General features: G+C 41.6%; 1 protein-coding gene across 1 annotated transcript in view; it reads right to left on the reverse strand.

Moving 5' to 3' along the window:
* Positions 1–22,603, reverse strand: part of oca2 (oculocutaneous albinism II) — a 76,741-nt gene that overhangs the window by 22,249 nt on the left and 31,889 nt on the right. Inside the window, exons 14-20 of the mRNA XM_079574897.1 lie at positions 19,313–19,451; positions 10,045–10,177; positions 7,936–8,083; positions 6,268–6,325; positions 6,026–6,134; positions 2,336–2,463; positions 1,002–1,061 (exon numbers count right to left, since the gene is read on the reverse strand). Of these exons, the coding sequence (XP_079431023.1) occupies positions 1,002–1,061; positions 2,336–2,463; positions 6,026–6,134; positions 6,268–6,325; positions 7,936–8,083; positions 10,045–10,177; positions 19,313–19,451 (775 nt within the window). The remainder of the gene's footprint in view (positions 1–1,001; positions 1,062–2,335; positions 2,464–6,025; positions 6,135–6,267; positions 6,326–7,935; positions 8,084–10,044; positions 10,178–19,312; positions 19,452–22,603) is intronic.

Here is a 22,603-nt window from a genome sequence, read left to right on the forward strand (position 1 = left end):
TTGAAATGAGAAAGTACAATTGTTTTACCCCATTGACAAATAAAATTAACCTGGAATAAAGACAACATTTATTTAATCAAGTGAAATAATCTGGGTCAATCGAATCATAACTAGTCAGAACAATGCAAATTTAAATTATTATGCTTAATTTGTGACATTTAAACTAATCAAGGCTGGCGAAGGGCCTCTTGTAATCGCGAAGCGCTCGCCTCCTCTCAAACACTCACTAACGCGCTCTTCTTGAATTGTACAGAGCCCATAAAAGCCCATAAAAGTCAATCTAAAATTGCTCCCTCGATTTTAGATTGAGGGAGGAAGCGCCCCCTTGTTTTGGGCTTTGCGGCTATATTTTAGATCTGTTGTTTGCCAGGTTTTTTCTAAAAATTAACGGTGGTGCCATATTTGATGTTGTCTAGCTTTGATCTTGACAGTAATACAAACTGCTCAGGAAACATTACATATTTGAGGAATAAAAAGACTCAAAAGCATCCGAAATCCCACTTCAACACATGCAGCAATGATATTTCTGATTCAAGTTCTCGGACGAAAGGAAACATTCTTATTATTCTATGAGGACGCTGTCTGTGGATGCGAGTCCAGCTCATACAAAGCCACTTCCCTGTGTCTTCAGACTGGGCAGAGGGAGAAGGTTGGACTCAGCATGTCGTCCTATGTTTGGGGGTCAGAACCTTGAATAGCGCACCACCTGCCAGCTCCCATTACGAGCAGCATAAAGTCCCGGCGGGTAGACCGAATCCGATGCACCCACTACAGCTGCAATTCTCCTGCTGAGAAACACCTAGCCTGCATAAAACGCCCGACAAAGTACGTGGGAGAAAATGATCCAAAAGCCTCTTCAGCCGGTGACAAGGATTAGACGTAAACAAAATAATTGAATTCCAGGCGGCGCAGTGTAAAGGTTTGATATGCATGAAATCTGTAAGTGTCACCTGTGCCCAATTAGCATCTATGGCAGGGGCAAAGCGCACAGGGAGACTTACTTTTATGAGCAGTGCTGTCTGTACACCGATGTAGTCGATTAGCTGCAGCTGCGCTAACGCCTGGAGAATGAAAGAGAAGAGATTAGCGCTGAAGCCTCGGCATAACACACTTTTATTCACAAAAAACAGCCGTATACACAGCTATTTCAGCTATAGGGGCTACAAAGGATAATAACAACATGGGACACTGATTGATGTGCTGATTTGGGCTATAGTCATAAGTGTTAGTCTTCTGACAAAAAGGTTATTTAATTTAGACTAGATTTAGTCAATCAATTCTTCTTTGATTTTAGCATAACTTTAGTTAACAAAAATTGTCTGAAGTAATTCATCTAGTCAACTTTACATTTATATTAAGGTATACTTTTGCCCCCGTAGGGAAATTTGCTCTTTGCATTCGACCGATCCTTCGATACCGCTGGGGCGACCCGCAAGGAGTAGTGGGCGGCGACAGGGGACCCATCTCCAGATGTGGAGCCAGGCTGATGGTCAGAGTCCCCTGGATGGAGGATTTACCTAGTGTACATGTGTTTAGTGGTAGGGGAAACCAGAGTACCCAGAGGAAACCTACGCAGATACGTGGAAGAAATGCAAACTCCACACAGAAAGGCCCAGTCCAGGTGGGAATCAAACCCGGGACCTTCTTGCTGTGAAGCACAAGGCCTGACAGAATGACAGAAACCTCTTTCAAACTGTGCCACTGGACGTTCCTTTTATTGAGTCTTTTGAGTGGACAAAAATATCTAGGCTAATATTCTAATATTATAGTCATACTTTTAATCATCACTAACTTCTCTTGCGTTTAAATATTTTAGTCGCCAAAATAACACAGGTGAGATCCACATCAAGTTTGAATGTGTGTATGTGCGCAAGACTTATTAGTTTTTCAGGTTCTTTAGAAAGACACTAGGTACTAGTGTGGCCACACATGGGAAGAACAACATCCAAATAAGAGACACATCATGCATGTCGGAGGACACCTCTGAAGTAGAAATTCCCTGTCCGTCCTAAGGTATTTGAACAAAGCTTTTTGTTATACCTGGTGTCTTTCCAAAAGTACCTTATAACTAATTTGTAAACAAGAAGACAAAATGAATGTGACAAAAGTGCCCAGTGAGACAATAAAGTATACCTTACCTAACAGCTGAAATGTTAGTAATGAGATGAGCTTGTATTGTAGAAAGTAGTAAATTCACAATAATAATAAGAAGGAAGAGAGGAAACATACTGGATTATTTTTTGTTATTTAAAGAGGTTTTACGTGTCCTTGATTAGGAGGCAAATCAAATCAAACATGCCCAAAGGTGTGGTACTGTGACCTGAGATTTTATTACCTCCATTAATACAAACAAGCCGGCAAAGAACAACAGTGTGGCCCACTCCACGCGATGCAGGATGATCTCGAAATCCTGGATATCAGCGAGTACCAAGAGCCAGAGAGCTCCCAATACTGCAATCCAGCCTGAGGGAAAACAACAACAAACTTCTGTTCATATTTTCTTCATTTACAACACACACGCTTTCAAATTAAAAAGAAAATGAGAAAATCTGTACAATCTTTTAAATGTTGAAGAGCCACATGCTGATTATGAGAGTTGTGCTTATTATTTGCAAAAGTGACGTCAATTGGTCAATTATTGTCAATACAGAAAAAGAATGTTGTTGGTGGCACTGGGTTTCTGATCTTTGCAATGCCAATTACTGAATCAAGTTGTTCTTGTGGACAGGAAATGAAACAGTCAGAACGGTCTGGGGCAGAGTCTTCGGGGATCATCGATCAAAGAACAAGCAACAATATATGACCAAAAAAACTTGGAAGCACGTGGAAGTCCTGATCTGTAGAGACTAGCTTAAATGTATATGTAATAATATAGGTACATAAATTTCCTCTCTCTCCTCTGTGTTATTCTGCTATGAGCCACAGTTCTCCTTCACCCCCTCTCCACCGCAGTTGCACAGTGTTTCCCCACAAATCTTTGAGTTTACAATATACTAAAGGAGGACAAAACAAATGTGTTCCACTACCAGAAAAAAAAGAAAAAAAGAATCAGGTATAGTGTAGTTTGAGGCTTAACGCTCCCCTGGGACCCGGAACAGAGTGTTGAGGGGTCACAGTCATTTAATGAGTGTCAAAGGGAGTTAACCCCGGTGTAATTAACTGAACATGTTTAGCATTGAGTGGACTCTGTAGCCGCAGCAGCCGCAGAAGTGACAAGGCCAGTGTGAGGGCGGCCATCTTGAATAAAGACCACTGCGCTGGTGTTAATGAGATCGTGTTCGGGTCAATCACCTGACGCGCACACTTTGACAGAGAGAAGCAAGAGAGTAACTGTACAAGGCTTATACTATGATTAAATGAAAGGTGGCTTTTTTCTTCTTGTTTCTTCATCGGTATTCTCTTCCACATAGAAAGTCCATACTGAGAGACTGGCATTTGCTTCCACAATATGATTAATTCACAATATGGCATCACTTTACAGGTACACGTGTCTATAGATCTTGAAAGATGCTTGCTTGATAAAAAAATAATGGTTTAAAATGATAGTGGGAGCAGCTGCCCACAACAATACAGGCTATATTCTATCTTCATTATATTTTCATTTTGAGCCCATTGTCCAGACACAATGGGCTTTAAGTGGGGTTCACCTTCTACCATGGTCATATAGATGCAAAGCTGAAAAATACATTGAGGCCAAACCATTTATTCTTACTTTAATTTACTAGGTCAGTGGTTCTCAGACTGATGCTGCTTCTGGTGATACTCAGGCGTTTCTGTCGCAAAAACTTAGCTTGCTGTACCTTTGTTTACAGGAGGGGCTGCTCTGCTTTGAGACCTCGACACTAGGGGCCGCCATTGGTCCGCCATTGCTGTAGTACCTCCATATAGCCGCTAGTCTCCCATTAGAAAGCACTTAGACACGTTAAAAACAACTTTTAAACAAGTGGTTTTCGAATTTTCCTAAACTTTCTAAAGCTAGATGTTCCTCCTGTGATCACGCTGGGTTAGCTACAATTAAAGAAACCAGGCTGGACTTTGAATCTACTGTGAAGACCCCGCCCTTATGCCCTTATTAGGAACATGCTCCGTCAGCGGGGTAGGAGGAGTCTGTAAATCAGCTGTGATTTCCCCCTTGAACGTAGTTATTATGGCACACGGGGAGGAGTGAGGAGAAGCTGTGTATTATTTCTTACGGTCTATATACTCGGTGGTGTTAACCCTTTAATAGTTTGCTTCACCGTTTGGTAGAGCACACTTTATCGAATCATGGGTTGTTTCTAATTCTGCCTATCGCTGCCATTTGGTTCAAGTTTGTGTTACTAAAAATATCCAGTTTGGACTAGTATAGGTTGGGGTTGGACTAGTTTGGACTGGTTTATGCTGGTTTAGAGCAGATTTGGGCAGGTTGCGACCTAGTTTAGACTGAATTAGAGTCGTTTTGGACTGGTTTGAACTGGTTTAGAGCAGTTTTAGACTGTTTGGACCAGTTTAAAGCAGTTATGGATTGGTTTAGAGCAGTTTTAGACTGGTTAAAACCTGATTTGGACCAGTTTAGTCCAGGTTTGGATTGGTTTAGAGCAGGTTTAGACTAGTTTATGCTGCTTTTGACAGGTTTAGAGCTGCTTTTTACTGGTTTCGAGGAGGCTGGACTGGTTTGTGCTGCTTTAGATCAGGTTTGGACTTGTTTAAGCAGGTAACTCAGAGGTCTATCAAAAAAACAAAATAAACATTAACTAATAACATTTGTGTTTGTCCTCCAAATGCTTAGAAAATACAAAAAAGGGTGTCGGGAGTAGCATTAAAGGGTTACGATACTGTTGTAGCCACAGCAGCCCCTTGGGTTAGACTGACGGAAGCAAGGCTACCAGTCTGCACCATCGGCTCCTCCGACCACCCACCACTCGCACACTACATTCATTCTGGCCCATTGTACACGTTTATAGTGGTAGAAAAAAACGGATTCTGGAAACAATTTGCCAAAGTAAATTCAGCTTTCAATTTGAATGCAAGTTGAGGGGTTGATGTTAAAAATAAAAAATCATGGTTATAATGGCTAAGAATATGAACAAATCCTCTGCATTTTCGCAAAAGATCCAAATACAGAAGGTCACAGTAAACGGGTGCTTTGAGATTTAATAACGTGGATTAACTGGACTTTATGAACAACTGAAACCACAGCTCATGAATGGATGTGACGCGTCTAAATGCCGCATCCATGTAATTTGCGGATGGCCTTTGCTACTGAGCCCATTATTTGGTTCATTCAGACGCGGGGACAGAGGAAGCTATTCTCATAATTACACGACAGAAGCTATAAGCACCAGGAGCTCTGTGTCAAAACAATAGCAGTGATGAGAGGAAGAAGGAGAAGTGCTGAGAAATTAGTACTTTCAAATGTTTACATTGCCAAACACTGGGTTTTATAAGAAGTGAAAGTATTTGAGGGGAAAGTGTATTGAAATGTTTTGCTCAATATGTAGCAAATTTACTTACTTTAAAGGGACTATACAGAGTCTAAAAATGTAAAAAAAATTATGTATTTTCCTCCCCTTACATGTTCCAACCATGTCCTTATGTGTAGAATGAACCCAGACCTGTCTCTAAAATCCTGCACTGTCGCTCAAAAAGGTGTTAATTCGGGTCCGAATTGCCGTCATGCACAAGCTTAATATAGAAGCTGCGGTTACACGTATGACCTGAGGTGGCAGTAGTGAGTATAAAATGGCTAACTTGGATCTAGCCCCTTTAACCAATAAATAAAATACATATGGTGGAAAACAAATGGGCAAAAACTAAAAAAATCAGCGTTTACTTGTGCGCTTGTCAATGTGGATACAAAAGACATCAAAGTATTTAACCTTTGTAATGATATAATGATATAATTTGAACTGTTACAATTCTGATTCTGAGCAGCTCTTTTAGCAGCAGCTTTTTGTGTAAATGTTCCATAGAAACAAAGCTGACCTTGACCTCTTGACCTCCACCTGCTCTGTGTCAGTTTACAGAGAGTTTATGTGAGACTCACCCAGGTCTAAGTGAATGCTGGGAACGAAGGAGTTGACGAAGAACATGAAGATGACGACACTCAGGACAGAGACGCACTTCACCAGCAGCACCTTGTCTGTGATTTTGTGCTGTTGAACAGATTTTTACTTTGAATGAGCGACGGTACACGACAAATGGTTTTATCAGAGTTTTTGTCTTGTGTGACGTTTTGAAGAATTTCATTATTGGGAGAAGAGGCTGAGGTGGAGGAGAGAGCGGTACCTTTTTCTGCAGCTCCTGAATGTTCTGCTCCCAGTTTTTGTCCTCCTGTGAGATTTGCCTGTCAAAAAAAGGAACATTTAGTAAAAGTATCCTCCTCACGATGAAAGATTAAAGGGATATTTCAGGATTTTTGACATAGGGCCTCATTTCCTATAGTTATCCAGTGTTGCTGATTTCTGGAGACATTTTTTTTTGTAATTCATGCAGTTCTTATATTTGAAGAGTTACGTGGTGCTCGCTTGTGCAAGGCTAGCGCATTTCTATGGAATCAGCTACACTGCATTAAAAACAGTTTTACCCGCTTCACTTATAACACCAGACTAACCATATAAATGTCTGTGTCGATAGAATAATTTTTGGAGTATAACTGACCTTGCATCACATGAATTGTCGCATTTTAAGGGACTATTTTCTAGCAGATCACTCCACCGCTTCGTAGCTTATACAACCACGAAGCTGAAGCTGCTCAAATATAAGTTCTTTTAAATGCAAAATGGTTAAAATGACTCTATCGACACAGACATTTATATTGTTAGTCTGCCATTATAAGTGATTTGCTTCACTGTGGAGCGGGTCAGACTGTTTTTAATGCAGGCTAGCTGATATCGTAGAAATGCGCTAGCCTTGCATTAGCCTAGCGCCACAAAAATATCTCCAGAAATCAGCAACACTCTGGATAACTAGAAAATGAGGCCCTATGTCAAAAATCCTGAAATTTCCCTTTTAGGTTAAAAATGATAACAAAACCAAACACGCATCATGTTTTAAAGGAATAGGCCAAGTAAAGTTACACGGAATTAAACATGTCGATTTTCTAAGTGGACAAAAAGGGGTACTATATTGTAAGGCGTAATGACATCTTAGGAGCACTTCGACGTCTGCGCAGCAAAGTGAAGATATTACTGTGCGGACGTCGAAGTGCTCCATCTTTGGTCATTTTGCGTGACTGAGCTTACGCGTTAAGACCAGACAGGTACGGATCAACTCGTTTAAGCTCAACATATCTCAGTATGGAAACACGGTGGCCTGTTCCTTTAAAACTTAGTCCCGCTTATGCCTATGTTCAAGATTAAACTGACCACAGTTTGGACATACGTTTTAGATCTGGGGCGTCATGAAGTTTGTTGATACTTTCACAAACATGGTCGTAAAGGTTTTGGCATTGACAGACAAGAAGATCAAACAATATTATGGTCAATGCCAAACTGCCAATAAATATTTCCCTCCAACCTTCCTAAAGAGCAGCCAAGTTTAGTGATGTGGCCTCAAAGATCTGATTATGGGCCTCCCCAACAAAGGAATTCCCTCATAAAAGTCATGTTTTTGTAAGTATTGTATTACACAGGTATGAAGAAGTCTAAATAATCATATGCTAACTACTAATATTTAAACAAATGACAAAGTTATTTTACTACTTTATTCTAGTACTACTTTGTATCTGCTTGCCCAGTGTTGAAACTTTTGGAGGCCCCCTTGCCATGTCTGTGAGGCCCTTCCTGAACTTTGGGGGCCACTGCAGTGGTGTATACAGCAAAGTCCAGCGAGCCTTATGCAAGTTCTGCAAATGATTGGTTTGTTGCCAAATGCGATTGTGTAACCACAGGAAAGGCTCTGTGCAAAGGTAAAAGCACTCTCCAGGTATTACATGTGTTCAGTACTTCCTCTCACCTTTGAAAGGTTTTCATCATTTTGCGCAGTAAACTTTCCAAATTCAGGACTTTCTGCATTAGGAGGCATTTGACAGCGGTCTCCTCTCGGCTCGCGGGGTTAATGCGCTGGGCCGTCTGTCTCCAAACCAGGATCTCGTGCTTCAGTTCTGGGAACATTATCGAGCAAACATTATGACCACTGACGAGTTTAGTGAATAATAGAGATTATCTTCACATCGTGGGGTGGATACAGGCATCAAAGGACCATTTTCTGAGAGAGAGGGATCCCGGCAGAGCATGCTCTAGTCACTAACAAAGGTGCAGACTGTTAGGGGGTCATTTATCAAGGCTGGTGCTAAATGGTGAGTGGAAGCTGAAAAATAGTATATGGCTATTTGAGGCTACGGTGTAGGCCTACCTAAATTACAATGTGAAACTGCTTGTATTCATGTCTTATGGACCCAAATCTGATATTTAAATGAGAGAATGCACAAATGACTCTGCTCATGTGCAAAACAAGTAGCACATACAAAAGTGTATAAGCAGCAAACGCCTGGTAAATGACCCCCTATATGTGTCCTTGGGCAAGACACTTCACCCACTCCTTGTATGAATGTAGTAGCAGCCTCGCTTCTGTCGGTCTACGATAGTAGAGAGTAATTCTTTTCTCTTTCACAGAGTAAAGAATGAATATTGACTACACTGCAGCGCTCTGAGAAACTTGTCATGAAAGAAAAGGTAACAATGTAATACTATAAAAAAGAAGATTTTACATAATGGAATAATAAAAGTCCAAATCAATTTAAAGCATGAACTAAAAAACACTGAATACAGTCTATTCTAAGCGAAGGGTTACAAAAGGATGTGTTTTTACAAAGTTACGGCATTAACGTAAAAGGTTAAGGTGTCCAATCCCCTGAACAACAACAAACTCACCCTCAGAGAAACCACTAACGTTGAAGACAGCACAGTTTGGGTAAGGAAAACCTGACACTCCGATCCCACGGACCGATCCATCAGGTGTGGGAATTACAGGGAGCAAATGCCACAGCACGGAGATAATTAGATTTCAATAAGGTCAACAGATCCAGAGCCGCAGGTGTGCAGGTTTTGAAGTAGGATTTGTGGATGGAAAGCTGCAACTGTTTTGCAACCAACGTTTATCATTTTTCCTCTACTTTCGTATGCATTAAGGAGAAGATTACACTCTTGATCTGTGCCAAGTCCAACTAACTTCCCTTTAACCCATGTGGTAGCGTGTAAAGCAACAAGATCAGAAAGGCAAAGACATGTAACGAATGTGTGTTTCCCATATTGGCTCCAGAGTGAGAAGCTGTTGTCTTCACTTAGGAACTATTTATAGTGTTGTTGTGCCATCACTTTGACTTTACTGCAGTGCATTCATGTTTAGAGCTAAACTTCAGAGAGGTGATACTCACATTTATTACTGAATCCAATTAAGAACCGCATCTCCAATATTTAGCATGGGACGCACTTCTCCACTAACCAACACTCGGCGGAAGGCGTGGCCACACTGACAGGTTTATTGCTTATGTCAGTGTAGCCACGCCTGGGAAGAACAACATCCCAATAAGAGACACATCATGCACGTCGGGAGACGCCTCTGACGAAGACAGAAGTAGTTGCTTGTCTGTGGAAACGCGGAAGGTATTTAAACAGCTTTGTTTGTTTTTACCTATAGTGTCTTTCAAAAAGAAACCAAAAAACTCAAATTTGTTACTCAAGAAGACATAATGAATGTAATAAAAGAACTGTATAGTGTATTGTGCAGCCCTAATTCAAACGTCAATCCCACATAGACACCGACTTTTAAAATGTGGATTAACTCTGGCCGATGACCTGGAGGTCCAAACAGTGGATGAATGACTGCTGCTCCTCTGCTGAGCCGGCTGCACTAGATCCATGCGATGTGATAATACACTTATTCATAAATTGCACTGCTGTCTGACATCGAATGCGAGCGTGATGCGTGTGGTGCATAAAGACAATTACATGCCAGGCAAAGAATCCATGTAGCCTTTCAAAAGTTTTGCCGAAAGTGTTTTAGAAACATTGTTGTTCGATCCAGACATGAATGCCCTGTCTCCACTGGCTCTGACACACTCACCGACTATTTCAATGGACTCCTTGTTGTAGAGCTTTTTGTTCCAGTACAGCATCCTCAGAAATGGGAACGAGGTCAGCAGCACCAGGCAGATTCCCAGGAACATGTAGCCGGTGAAACTAGCAAAATCAATGCCCTGAAAAAACACACATACAATAGAGAGTTTACTGAGCGGTGAATGTACAACAAAACAGTATGGAATAATTGTGTTGTCTCTCTTAGACTGGGAGAAATGCACTGTCTGACCAATAAAGGGCATGACTTTACAGGATGTGAGGGTACTGCAGCTTTTCTTAGTTCAGTTTTCTCTAAAGATGTGTCACCAAACAGCCCCATGTGCAGGAACCAGGGTCAGGAGCTCCAGACAGGCAGCTGTAGTGCGCCTCGCCTGTGGCTGCTGTCGCGAGCAGCATCACTTTGCATCTGCATTTAGTGTGTTGCTTCGGCTCAACAGTCTAGGCTCCAGACTCTTGTGTCAGGAGACCCTCCTCTCCTTAGGGCTCAACAGTCTAGGCTCCAGACTCTTGTGTCAGGAGACCCTCCTCTTCTTAGTTGCCTCAATGCTCTGGCCAGCAGAGGAAATAAATGGGAGCAGGGTGCTGCTGGTGTGAGTTTAATCATCTCTGCTCTCGTACATCTTCAGCACAGCGTTTGCAAATATGGCAAAGGAACTGGAAAAGGATCAGACCAAAAATCTCTCAACCTGGAACTATCATGATACACCTGCAACCATGTCAAAAGTTCAAATCGGATACAACTATATCAAACTGTTGAGTGTGTCATTGACACACACACACACACACATGCTTCATCTTAAAGGGATATTTCAGGATTTTTGACATAGGGCCTCATTTCCTAGTTATCCAGAGTGTTGCTGATTTCTGGAGTAATTTTTTTTTGTAATTCATGCAGTTCTTGTGTTTGAAGAGTTTCGTGACGCTAGGCTCGTGCAAGGCTAGCGCATTTCTACGATATCAGCTAAATGTCTGTGTGTAGTAATTTTAACCACTTTGCATTTAAAAGAACTTATATTTGAGCAGCATCTGCTTCGTGTTTGTATAAGCTACGCAGCAGCGGAGTGATCTGCTAGAAAATAGTCCCTCAAAATGCAATCATTCATGTGATGCAAGGTCAGTTATATTCCAAAAATTATTCTATCGACACAGACATTTATATGGTTAGTCTGGTGTTATAAGTGATTTGCCTCAGGTGCACTGTGGAGCGGGTCAGACTGTTTTTAATACAGGCTAGCTGATACCATAGAAATGTGCTAGCCTTGCACCACGAAACTCTTCAAACATAAGAACTGCATGAATTACAAAAAAAAATATCTCCAGAAATCAGCAACACTCTCGATAACTAGGAAATGAGGCCCTATGTCAAAAATCCTGAAATATCCCTTTAACATGGAGGCAGTGAGTGAAAAAGCAGCTGGACCGAGATGGGAACACGACAACATTTATTTTGTCCACCTTTAGTATCGTGTAAAGTCAGACATTTGTGGGGAAAAACTGTACATGTAATTGTAAAGCTTTTGAATGAACTTGCAGGCTAGTTTCCCAGCATTTCTGTGACAGTGACTCTGAAAAGTGACCCTGTAAGTTGTGAAATATGCTTGAACTCATCCCTGTGAAGAATTGGGATGCTGAAAATATCGTGGGAAAGTTAAGAATGAATTTAGACCACAGCTAACATTTTAATTTCGTGGCTCCCCTGTCAGGTATAGGGCCTCTAAGGGAATCTTATTTGTATTGCACTTTTCACATGACACAAGTCACCCAAAGCATTCACACAAGGTAAGGTTTTTCTTTAAAATGTATTGCTGGAACATGCTTGTGTTTATTGACTGCGAGTCTGGTTTGGCCTTAATTTGGAGCCAATGTCAATGGCTCTTTTGGCTCAATGTTCCACATTCATTTGCCAAGGACAGTTACCAGAAATTAAATCACACCCCAAAAAATTAATGATGGTTTTGTATGCACCGCCGTGTCCTCCAAATAAACAAACACTTTATTACAAGGACGCTGTGATAAGAGGCAGCAGTAATTAAACCCAACTCCCTTGGTGTAAGTTACTCATGTAGAGGTAAACGCTGTCATCAAAATACAACGTAGTGTGTAAAGAATACGAACACAAGAGAAGTCAAGGAGAGTCAATGTGAATGTATCAGGGGCAGGCAACGTCAGGCCCGGGGGCCAAATCCGGCCCTCCAGCACAGAACCTCTGGCCCTCAAGATGATTTTGAGAAACCTTATTACACAAATCAGAGTACTTTTGACATTATTAGAGTTAAATGGGAGAAATAAAAGTAGAAATACTGTCAATACACCCAATGAGCTCATGTAATATGTACAACACTGGCATTTCAAAGAAGTGCACTGGAAAAAGAATAATCATTTTAAGGAACAAATGACATGAGTAGATTTGGTCTGGTCTGATTATTCTCTTAATTCAGATAATTTTCTGTCAATTCACATGATTTCCAGTGGGTTTTATTCTTGTTCCATTGGCGCTATAGGATTTGTATCTTGGATGAGTTCAAACCGACTCAAATTCAACATAGAAGAAGAAGATGCACTCACTTTTTTCTGTTTTTCAACATAGAAGAACTTTAATTCAAGCAATTTTAAGTCATTTACCTCATTTAAGATGGTCATTTTTCCAGTGTTGTGCTTTACTTTGGGCTAATAATCAGCGGCTTCAGCCCTTGGTCTGTTTACAATAAAGAAAATCGTCCCTCCACCAAGAAAACTTGCCTACCCCTGCTTTATATTAATGCAATGAGAGGGTCAAATACAAATTGAATGTGGTTAATCAAGGGTAGCACAAAATTCAACCCTAACCCAGTACAAGATTGTAAGAAACCAAGAAGCATGGCAAGTGTTTTCTTGGTAATAAAGGTCACGGAGCTCCCTGGTTTTCCCGGTTACCATTTCCAATTTCCATCCAATTATCGTGCCATTACTGCGCCCAGTGTGATATCAGGTTAAGTGTGCCCAGGTCAAGTTTTTAATACTATTGGTAATAGAAATAGACATGCATACCAAAAAGTAGGTAAAGCTAGGTGCTGGATCCAAAAACTAAACCAGAGTAAAATGTAAAAAAATTCTAATTATTTATTTTATTATGTTTCAAGAAGAATTAAAAGAAATTGAAGGTCCTACTGCTGTATTATTCAAGATTGCCCATAGCCAGATCACCATGAGAACGCTTGCTCTTGACTGCTACATTAATTGTCACCGTTTAAGTAAAAAACACTTGACAAAATGATGCTCCATTTTCCCGCCTGTGTGGATTTCACCTCAAAATCCCCCTGACAGAAACAACGGAGTATGCAAATAGGCAAATGGGCCAAGCTGCCCATGCATGCTCTCGCAGGCTGTCCTTATCAGAGGGCAGACACGAGCGGCCGAGTGCGGACTCCCCTGTGGCTCTGTCACTGGGGAGCAGAGCCAAGACAAACGGGACAGCGGGACACTGAGAGACTGCCGACTGAACCAGAGGAGACTGCTGCTGTAGCTGAGGGGCAAAATGCCACTGTGAGGATACCACAACAAACCAAGAGGGAAATGTCAAGTGTTTGAGGCAGCATTTTTACAGCCATCTTTGAGGAGCTTAATTAAATATGAATCACAGTCTTACTATGCATTATTCTGGATTTGTAAACTGTTTTTTTTACCAGCCTAAGGTGAAGGTTAAGTTATTTCATTGTTCCATGGGGAATTTGATCCATCCTTAATGCATCTAGGAGGGCAAGCGCAGTGCAGCATCCAGTGACCCATCCCAGACCTTAAGTTTGATTGAATAAGGACTGTCTATCCAGAGGTTTGCTCATTTTTCTGGGTTGACGGGGAAAACTGGACTGAGGACAATATGTAAACTCCACATAGAAAGGGTCCCTCTTTTGGGAATTCTTTTTTTTTTTTATATATATATATAATTTGGAATACTCTTCGAGATCCGGTGAAGGCTCAGTTACCCGGGAGGAGCTCGGAGTAGAGTCGCTGCTCCTTCACGCCGAAAGGAGCCAGCTGAGGTGGCTCGGGCATTTGTTTCGGATGCCTCCTGGTCGCCTCCCGCGGGAGGTGTTCCAGGCATGTCCTAGTGGGAGGAGGCCTCGTGGAAGGCCCAGGACACGGTGGTGGGACTATGTCTCCGAGCTGGCCTGGTGTCGCCTCGGGGTCCACCCAGAACAGCTGGAGGAGGTGTGTGTGGATCGGGAAGTCTGGGCATCTCTGCTGAGACTGCTTCCCCCGCGAACCAGACCAGGATAAAGTGGAAGAAAATGGATAGATGGATAATATTGAATTAGCCTGGTTTTACCACACCCTTTCACAATTGATCTCCATTATCAGGTGGGAGGGGTGAACTTTTGAAACGATTGGATCTGATTTTCGCTAGCGTTTGGTCGTGACGTATGTAATGCGCCCGAGTGAGTGAAGCAGCTGTGAGCTATGCTCTTGGGGTCATTCCTTGCACATTCCAAGGCATCAATTTTAATTTCTGGATATTTGGGAGCCGAGCCAGAACGGATTGAAGAGTTTGCATTACTTTCGTATCCGCCGCCATTGCCAAACTACAACCAGCAAACACGGCGCAAATGCTTGACGTCACCTACAACACCCGCCTCCCCCGCTCACTGAATGGTTGGTAGAAAGTCAACCAATGTAACACGGCCACTGAGATCAGACCCAGATGTAACATGTAGGGAAATTATAATTGATCGGAGTTTACAAATGGCTAAGGCCAAGCTAATTTCAATTTCATGCTGTATTTGTCATTGCACAACAAAAGTGCGTAGATCAGGGCTTAGTTCTGAGCTGCTACGACTCCGCGGGCCAACCTGACTAGCATGTTTTTGGAAACCAGAGCACCCGGAGGAAACCCGGTTGGCTGCCTTCAGTGCTCCTCTGAAATGGTGCATCCATACAGGCCAAAAACACCAGAGTCACACCTGGAACAAAGGTAAATCAGTGCGATGAGGTCTGAAGCCTGAAGCTACACTTTGGCATAAATTGGAACAAACTTACAAACTGACTCCAAGAAACTGGCTCTAACCTCAAACAGCAATATTTAATGCTGTTTGTGGTGTATAATCAATCGAGATAAATAAAGTTGCCTCAGCTGCGATCGAGGTGTAACACAGGTCAGGTAGCTTGAGATGGGCTTTATGCACAGTGCGTTTGTCAGTCGCATGATTTATTATAATTCAAAGCAGGAACATAAATCTAACTCTTTGCCTCCACATACTCAGCAATTTATCACTTTTGACCCAACATCAATAAGACTCGTGTCGTTAGTTTAGGCTTTAAATGCGCAACTGAGCAAGCGCAGATGCAGATGTTGTACAATGCAAATTACTCCCAGTAGAAATATGATGTTCATTTCGAATTCCATATAAAATGTTGCTTATGGCTGAACATGTTCAAAATCATTTATATTTAATCGTGGATGTACAATGTGCAGATGAAGATTAATTTCAACAGCGTCACTGGGTCACACTCGGCCGTCAGAGCGACGCTGTTATGGTGTCACTCACCAATCACTGTGCGATGGATTGGTGTCACATGACCTGGCATCAATACAGCGAGCTCCGGCAGCCGCCACTAATCACGTGTCTGAAAGAGAGCGATTGGCTGTGCTGGCACTCATTAGGACTTGATTGGGGACAGCTGCTGGGATCGAGGAAGTAGTAGTCCTCTCATGATCACTTCTAAATGCCATAGGATCTGGCAACCCTCAGTGGGGCTCATTCTGCTTTCTGATTAGTCACATCGAGAACCCAAACCAAAAAAAACGACAAGACAACTTTTAAAAAATACAAGTCCATCCATCCATCCATCCATTTTCTTCCGCTTTATCCGGGGCCGGGTCGCGGGGGCAGCAGTCTCAGCAGAGATGCCCAGACTTCCTGATCCACACACACCTCCTCCAGCTGTTCTGGGGGGACCCCGAGGCGACACCAGGCCAGCTCGGAGATATAGTCCCACCAGCGTGTCCTGGGTCTTCCACGAGGCCTTGTCCCACTAGGACATGCCTGGAACACCTCCCGCGGGAGGCGACCAGGAGGCGTGTGGACGGGGCGTGTCGGAAAGGGTCAGAGGTTCTTAAAGAGGTTCTTCAAGACATTCGCTACAGCCATTTTGAGAGAGCAATTTTATACAAGGCAGTTATTGTAATTTACTGCATTTACAGACCAACAGAAGGTTATCATTGTAGTGTGATATAGACTGGTGCTATGTGACTGAAAAAAGCATAATACCCCCTCTTTAAATAGGGCCAGTGACAACTTTTGGTAATTTTTCCGCACACTTTACACGTGGCCTCCCTGCTGCACATCAGTAAGGTAAAGAAGCATGTAGGCCTCACTCAGCCAATCAGAAGAGATCACCCGACATCACAGAGCCCAGTACTGTGGCATGTGACCAATCAGCAGAGACCAGTCACGCTCTCAACTCCCTGTTTTCTCTGAAGCCTGAACAAGACCCAAGTCTGGCTAAATTCATGGGACATTTCTATACATAACTTGAAAACTAATCATGCTAAGTTGATGAAGCTCACACATTTTATTGGTGAATAATTGTGCTCAGTGATGATGTATGTGTTGGTTTTGCACTGAAACAAGGGAAATTCCAGCATGAAAAAGGCACCATATTTGATCGTTCACTTAAACCTAAAGTAAATTAGTTTTTTCCATATTTGGACTCTTGACAAAAGAACCAAAAGAACCTAGGACTATGTTATTAAGTTGCCAAAAGGTTTTTTTTAGTCAAATCTTTAGGCAAACAATATAGGAGGTGACTGACCCCGCCCACTGCACGTAAAGCACAATCACATTACCAAAGCTCTTGCCTATGAGGTGATCATTCAAACATCAATATGAATATCCTGAAAACCAGCACCCCCCGAGACCTGTACTTTTTGTATATTTTATATATAAACCTAAATATGGCAACTTTGTTTATTACCAGTTTAGGGCAAGGAACCAAAAATGGTAACTTCGCTCACTTTGATTGACCCTTAAAGAGGGGGTATTATGCTTTTTTCAGCCACATAGCACCAGTCTATAGCACACTACAATGATGACGAAACCTTCTGTTGGTCTGTAAATGCAGTAAATTAGAATAACTGCCTTGTATAAAATTGCTCTTTCAAAATGGCGTTAGCAAATGACTTGAAATAGGCCTCTGTCTCTTTAAGAACCTCTGACCCTTTCCGACACGCCCCTCCACACGCTGTCTGTGGCATCACAACAACACTCCGCTCGTTGTCTCAACTGTATTGAAACTACGATTGGTGCATTTTATTTTTTATTGTTGGAAAGGAGCTACTGTTTATCACTTTGTGAACAATGGCCACACAGGATATTATTTGGAGACAAACCTTCCACACCGGACGCTTGGAAGGGGCTCTTGCCTGAAAAATAACTGCTGTTTGGAGGCTATCTCTTTGCATCTGCCATGCCCTATGGATCTCTAACTATACCCCCATGGACGACACCAGGATCTGCAGGAGCCCATACGATTCAAAGACGGACATTATCTGTGCAGGTGGACAGTGGTTTTTCGAGGTTACCCGTTAGCTTGTTATAATCGACTACAGCTCATTGTTGATGAAAAGTCTGCAATAAACCACACATGTGTAAAGCCAGGCTCATTGTGTGATCATCGTAAAGGCTGCTTCAAGTAGTTGCCTGCTTTATTGACGTTATTTGTGCATAATATGCTGCCTGTTTTCAATGAATGTTGTGAAGGTGAAGGTTGTTAGCTTGTCGCGGCTAATAGTGCCTTAGCTCCGGGAGAAACCACTCGGCTACGACTCACTGTAGATGAAATGTGAGCAGTAAACTACACAATCAACAAGCCAGGCTCCGTGTGTCATCATCATAAAGGCTGCTTCAAGCAGTTGCCTGTTTTAGTGACGTTTTCAATGCATAATATGCTGCTTGTATTCAGTGAATTTTACCGTTAGCTTATCGCGGCTAGCTTGTTAGCTCCGGGAGAAAACCACTCGGCTACGACTCACTGTAGATGAAATGTGAGCAATAAACTTCCAAATCAACAAGCCAGGCTCCGTGTGTGATCATTGTTAAACGGTTCTTTATGTGTGTGGTGGTTTTATTGACTTTATGTGTGCATATTTCTCGTTTTCACGTGATGACTCGAGGTTCAGCTTAGCATTAGCTTTCTCCGGAGGCTCTGTGCATCATCAAGGCCCAGCGCAGAACCAGACACTGAAATAAGCGTTCTTGTCACCGGTTTTAATCCTGGGTGTTTCGGTAACAAACACTGATGTGTGTCTTTGTAAAAGTCTGCTGTGGCTCCGGTTCACAACACATGAAGCTAATCCTCCATGATGACTCTGTTTACATCTTAGGGCTAGACACTGCGGGGAGGGGGTTCTGCTGAGGGGCAGTGGTTGGTTACGCGGCTGGTGACGAAAGGTTGGAGGCGTATCCTGGAGGTCGGAGGCGTTTCCTGAAGGAATCAGGCGTTTTATCCCTAAAATGGCCGCCATCGGAGTTTTTACAGATTACTCGAAAATACGTGAATGTGCTAAGGCAACACTTCAGGCATGTTTTTTAATGAGGGAATGACTTAATAACATGATGTAAAGCTTGAAAAAGTCGATTTTGCATAATACCCCCCCTTTAAATTGAAATTATTTATTTCAAAGTATTTCAATGAGTGCCCTATAAAGGGTTAAACATCCAATTATCATATATCCTATAACACGGTAAGAACATGTTGAGCTTTGGAAATAGGACATGCTTCCACAGAGTGATACATAATATGATTGTTCATCTATTAAATGTTTTTTTGAAGGGCAAAAGTGATTCAATACAAACAGAATTACTGTGTCTTCGTCCTGACCGACCTCTGAGTTTCTCTGCAATGATAACAGTAACTCAACAAGGCTCAGAGATAAAATGATTCCCTTGTAAAATACACAAACTCTGGCTCCTAGTCTGGCTGCGTTGCTGCATAGTAACATTTATTTACAAGTCTCTACACGAGTAAAAGTATTTCTGATCTATTAAACTGGCCAGTTATATTAACTTATTAGCACAGAGTTGGTGGTATAATCATTTTTTTTAATTCTTATTAATAAATAAAAACTATTTGGCTGTAAAAACATGAATTGTGTATTTAATCCCGTTTAATGTCTGCTTTTTCTTCCGAACTCGCAGCACTGTCATTCACAACGGAAAGCTGCAGATGTGCAGTAATGATATCCATTATTAATGCAGATGTGTGTGGAGAGTGCATACTTGTCGGCGCAGGTCCTGGTTGGATACGATGATGACGTTGGGAGGGTCCCCGACAGCTGTGGCCGCTCCGCCGATGTTGGTGAAGATTACCTCCGCAATCAGGACATGCCTGGGGTCCAGATTAAGCACCTCACACAACCTGCAACACGGATCATCACAATCACAAAGCCTTTCAGCTGTTTCTGAGGATTAGCGGCAACAGGAGGCAGGTAAATACTTGGGCAAACAGGAGATTGGAGCAAAGAGGTGAGAGGACAGGGTCTAAAGAGGCTTGCAAAAGTGATTTCCACACTAATATGTACTAGATCCACAAAAACAGTGATGGTTAGCACTTAGTAATGGAAGGGTGGCACCAGGACTGGCCTAACACTCTAACACTATTTAGACACAATCTTAATGGATGGAATGGAATACTTTAATTCAGCATTCTGGTAAACATGTGTGCAATTTCGGCCCTCGACCCAAAATGAGTTTGACACCCTTGCTTTAAACGATCATTTTTGAATGCCTGCAATCATAAAGGGAATCCTAAGAGATTATTATTATCGGTACATACACTGCAGTAGTCGTAGTAGTGGTAATAGTGGTTATTATGCAGTAGTAGTGAAACTGAAGCAAGGACCAGTGGTTGAAGTAGAAGTGGAGTTGTTGTTTTTTACTTTTATTATAGTTAGGATTGACACTTAAAATTACAAGATGGAAAATAAAAAATCAATCCTTAGAAATAATTATTGAATTAAATGAAAGGCAAAGATTGCAGGCAACATACTTTCAGTTGACGTAAACACATCATATTTGGAGAGAAAATACTTTTACTTGTGCCTGGGCTCAAGAGTCTTATTTTTAGAAACCCAAATGTCTCGTGTGTTCTGACCACTGGCACAGATAAAGTGGTTTGAGGTGTTAATAATAGTTTAAGGCGTGCAATTAATTCAAAAGGGCAGAAAGGAAGAGGCGGTGGAGCACACGGTCTATTTGAAAAACACAATAATTATAGCTTCTCTAAAGACATGGTCCAGGCTGCAATAAAGGGGGATTGTCCTGGGACACAAAGCACTGGCAACATGTCCGAGAAAATATCCCAAATTGCACAGTTGTTTGGATTTGAATAAATAAATGTACGTTATATAGTATGGGAAAAGTTACTATGATGAGTCCACGGAAATATTTGATTGTATCAAATTATTGGCAACGTCCATTCGCGTTTTACATTTGAGGAAGAAAAATAAAACCCATACATTTAAAGAAAAGAAAAGCTGAGTCCACATTGTGCTCAGAAATGTGGAAAATCTGTATTACTTTTAGCAAATTCTCATTTCACAAAAAGCCTTTATAACATGGCCTTCAATAAAAATATTCACCAACGCATTTCAGCCTTGTTTTTTGACTGCTTAACCTCACAGACCACTAAATATTTTCAGAACCTACAAAGAATCCCGTTCCAAAGAGCACGACACAGCACCCAAATTGTTTAACGTATAATAAAATGCTCCTCACAAAACGTTTTCAATGACGAATAAATGATGATGAATAAAAGGACTATACGGAGTTTAAAAATGTTAAAATTCTATATTTTCCTCACCCTACATGTTCCAGCCATGTCCTAATGTGTAGAATGAGCTCAGACCTATTCACCACAACTGCCTCTAAAATCCTGCACTGTCACTCAGAAAGTTGTTACGGGTCCGACGTGCCGTCATGCGCGAGCTTAAAGGAACAGGCCACTGTTTTTACATACCGAGATATGTTCTTACCTTTGCTTAAATGAGTTAATTAGTACATGTCTGGTCTTCACGTGTGCCCTGGTGAAGATAGAAGCTACCAAGGTCTTCCACACTAGGAGTACTTTGGCATCCGCACAGTATAGATATTACTGTGCGGATGTCGAAGTACTCCTGGTATTATTACGCCTTGCAATATAGTTCCCCTTTTTATCCGCTTAGAAAATTAAAGTTAAATTTTGTGTAATTATACTTTGTAGTGTAACACTTCATGTAACCATATTTAAATAGAGAAAACGCGGAAGAGCTTGGTAGCTTCTATCTTGACCTCGTTTGGAGCTATAGTGGAGAGGAGGAGAGGAGGAGAAGCTAAATGCTAACGCCGTCTGTGCTGTGTTTATGTGACTGAGGGCACGCGTGAAGCCCAGGTACTAATGAACTCGTCTAAGGTAAGAACATATCTCAGTATGTAAAAACGGCGGCCTCTTCCTTTAATACAGAAGCTGCAGTTAGAGGTAAGGTGGCAGTAGTGAGCATAAAAATGTCCAACTTGCATTTAGTCCCTTTAAGTTTGTAATATGAAACACCAATTCAACGGTGTCTTATAAGAGGTGTTTTAAAAAGTAAGAATGAAGTATAACACAGAGCAAGTGGCCAATGTTTTCAAAAAGTAGTCAGCTGAACTGAGTTGCTAAGAGTTTAACATGATATGTCTATCACTGTGAACAACAAGGTGTATGGCTTCTTTCAAAAGGTGCACTACAAAAGAAAATGGACTCTTTTCCCTAATATGACCATTGCTAACAGATTCTAATTGTAAATCTGTCAATTCGGCAGTGTGCAATTTTCCAAACCACTGACAAATAAATTAACCTAGAATAAGAAGCAAAGTATTGAAACAAGTCAGAAACGTCTCAGAACAAAGTGAAATAATTTAGGAGAAATACCCAACTAAATTAAACTAAAAACTAAACTAAAACTAAAAAGTCGACACAACTCAAATAACGCTTAATTCTGAATTTGAGTCATTTAAAGGTCCTATATCATGCTATTTTAGCCATTCCAAAGTTAAGTATAGGCATTTATATGATATATTGTACCTCTACCATTATGGAGCACTAATTTTTGTGATAAATATAAGTGTTTTCTGGAGGTATTTTTCGAACCCGGAAGACACAACGCTTCGATTCAGTTAACTCCGCCCCCTCTCTCCGCACATACTTTACCGTAATATAAATAAACAGCAATAAGTGAAGTTACTTCACAATGCAGTTATACGGAGTTGACATCTGCAACACAGTTCATAAATGGCTAACACACAAGCTAATATGCTAACACACAAGCTAACCCGCGTTTGGATTGACTCACCACTCTGGTCCATCGCTGTTTACATTATGGGACTTGCGTTGGTTATAAAAGTTAATCCACTTTGATTCAGGCGAAGGTTCACCAAACATCCATCAGAGTCACAGAAAAACAATATTTTGGTGATAGTCGCTGAATCCCGGAGAAAAAAACAGCTGAGTGGTCTCTTTCTGAAAAAGGTTGAATAAACTCCTCGTCCTCATAG

The sequence above is a fragment of the Gobius niger genome, assembly GCF_951799975.1.
Source record: "Gobius niger genome assembly, chromosome: 17".
Classification (NCBI taxonomy): Eukaryota; Metazoa; Chordata; class Actinopteri; order Gobiiformes; family Gobiidae; genus Gobius; species Gobius niger.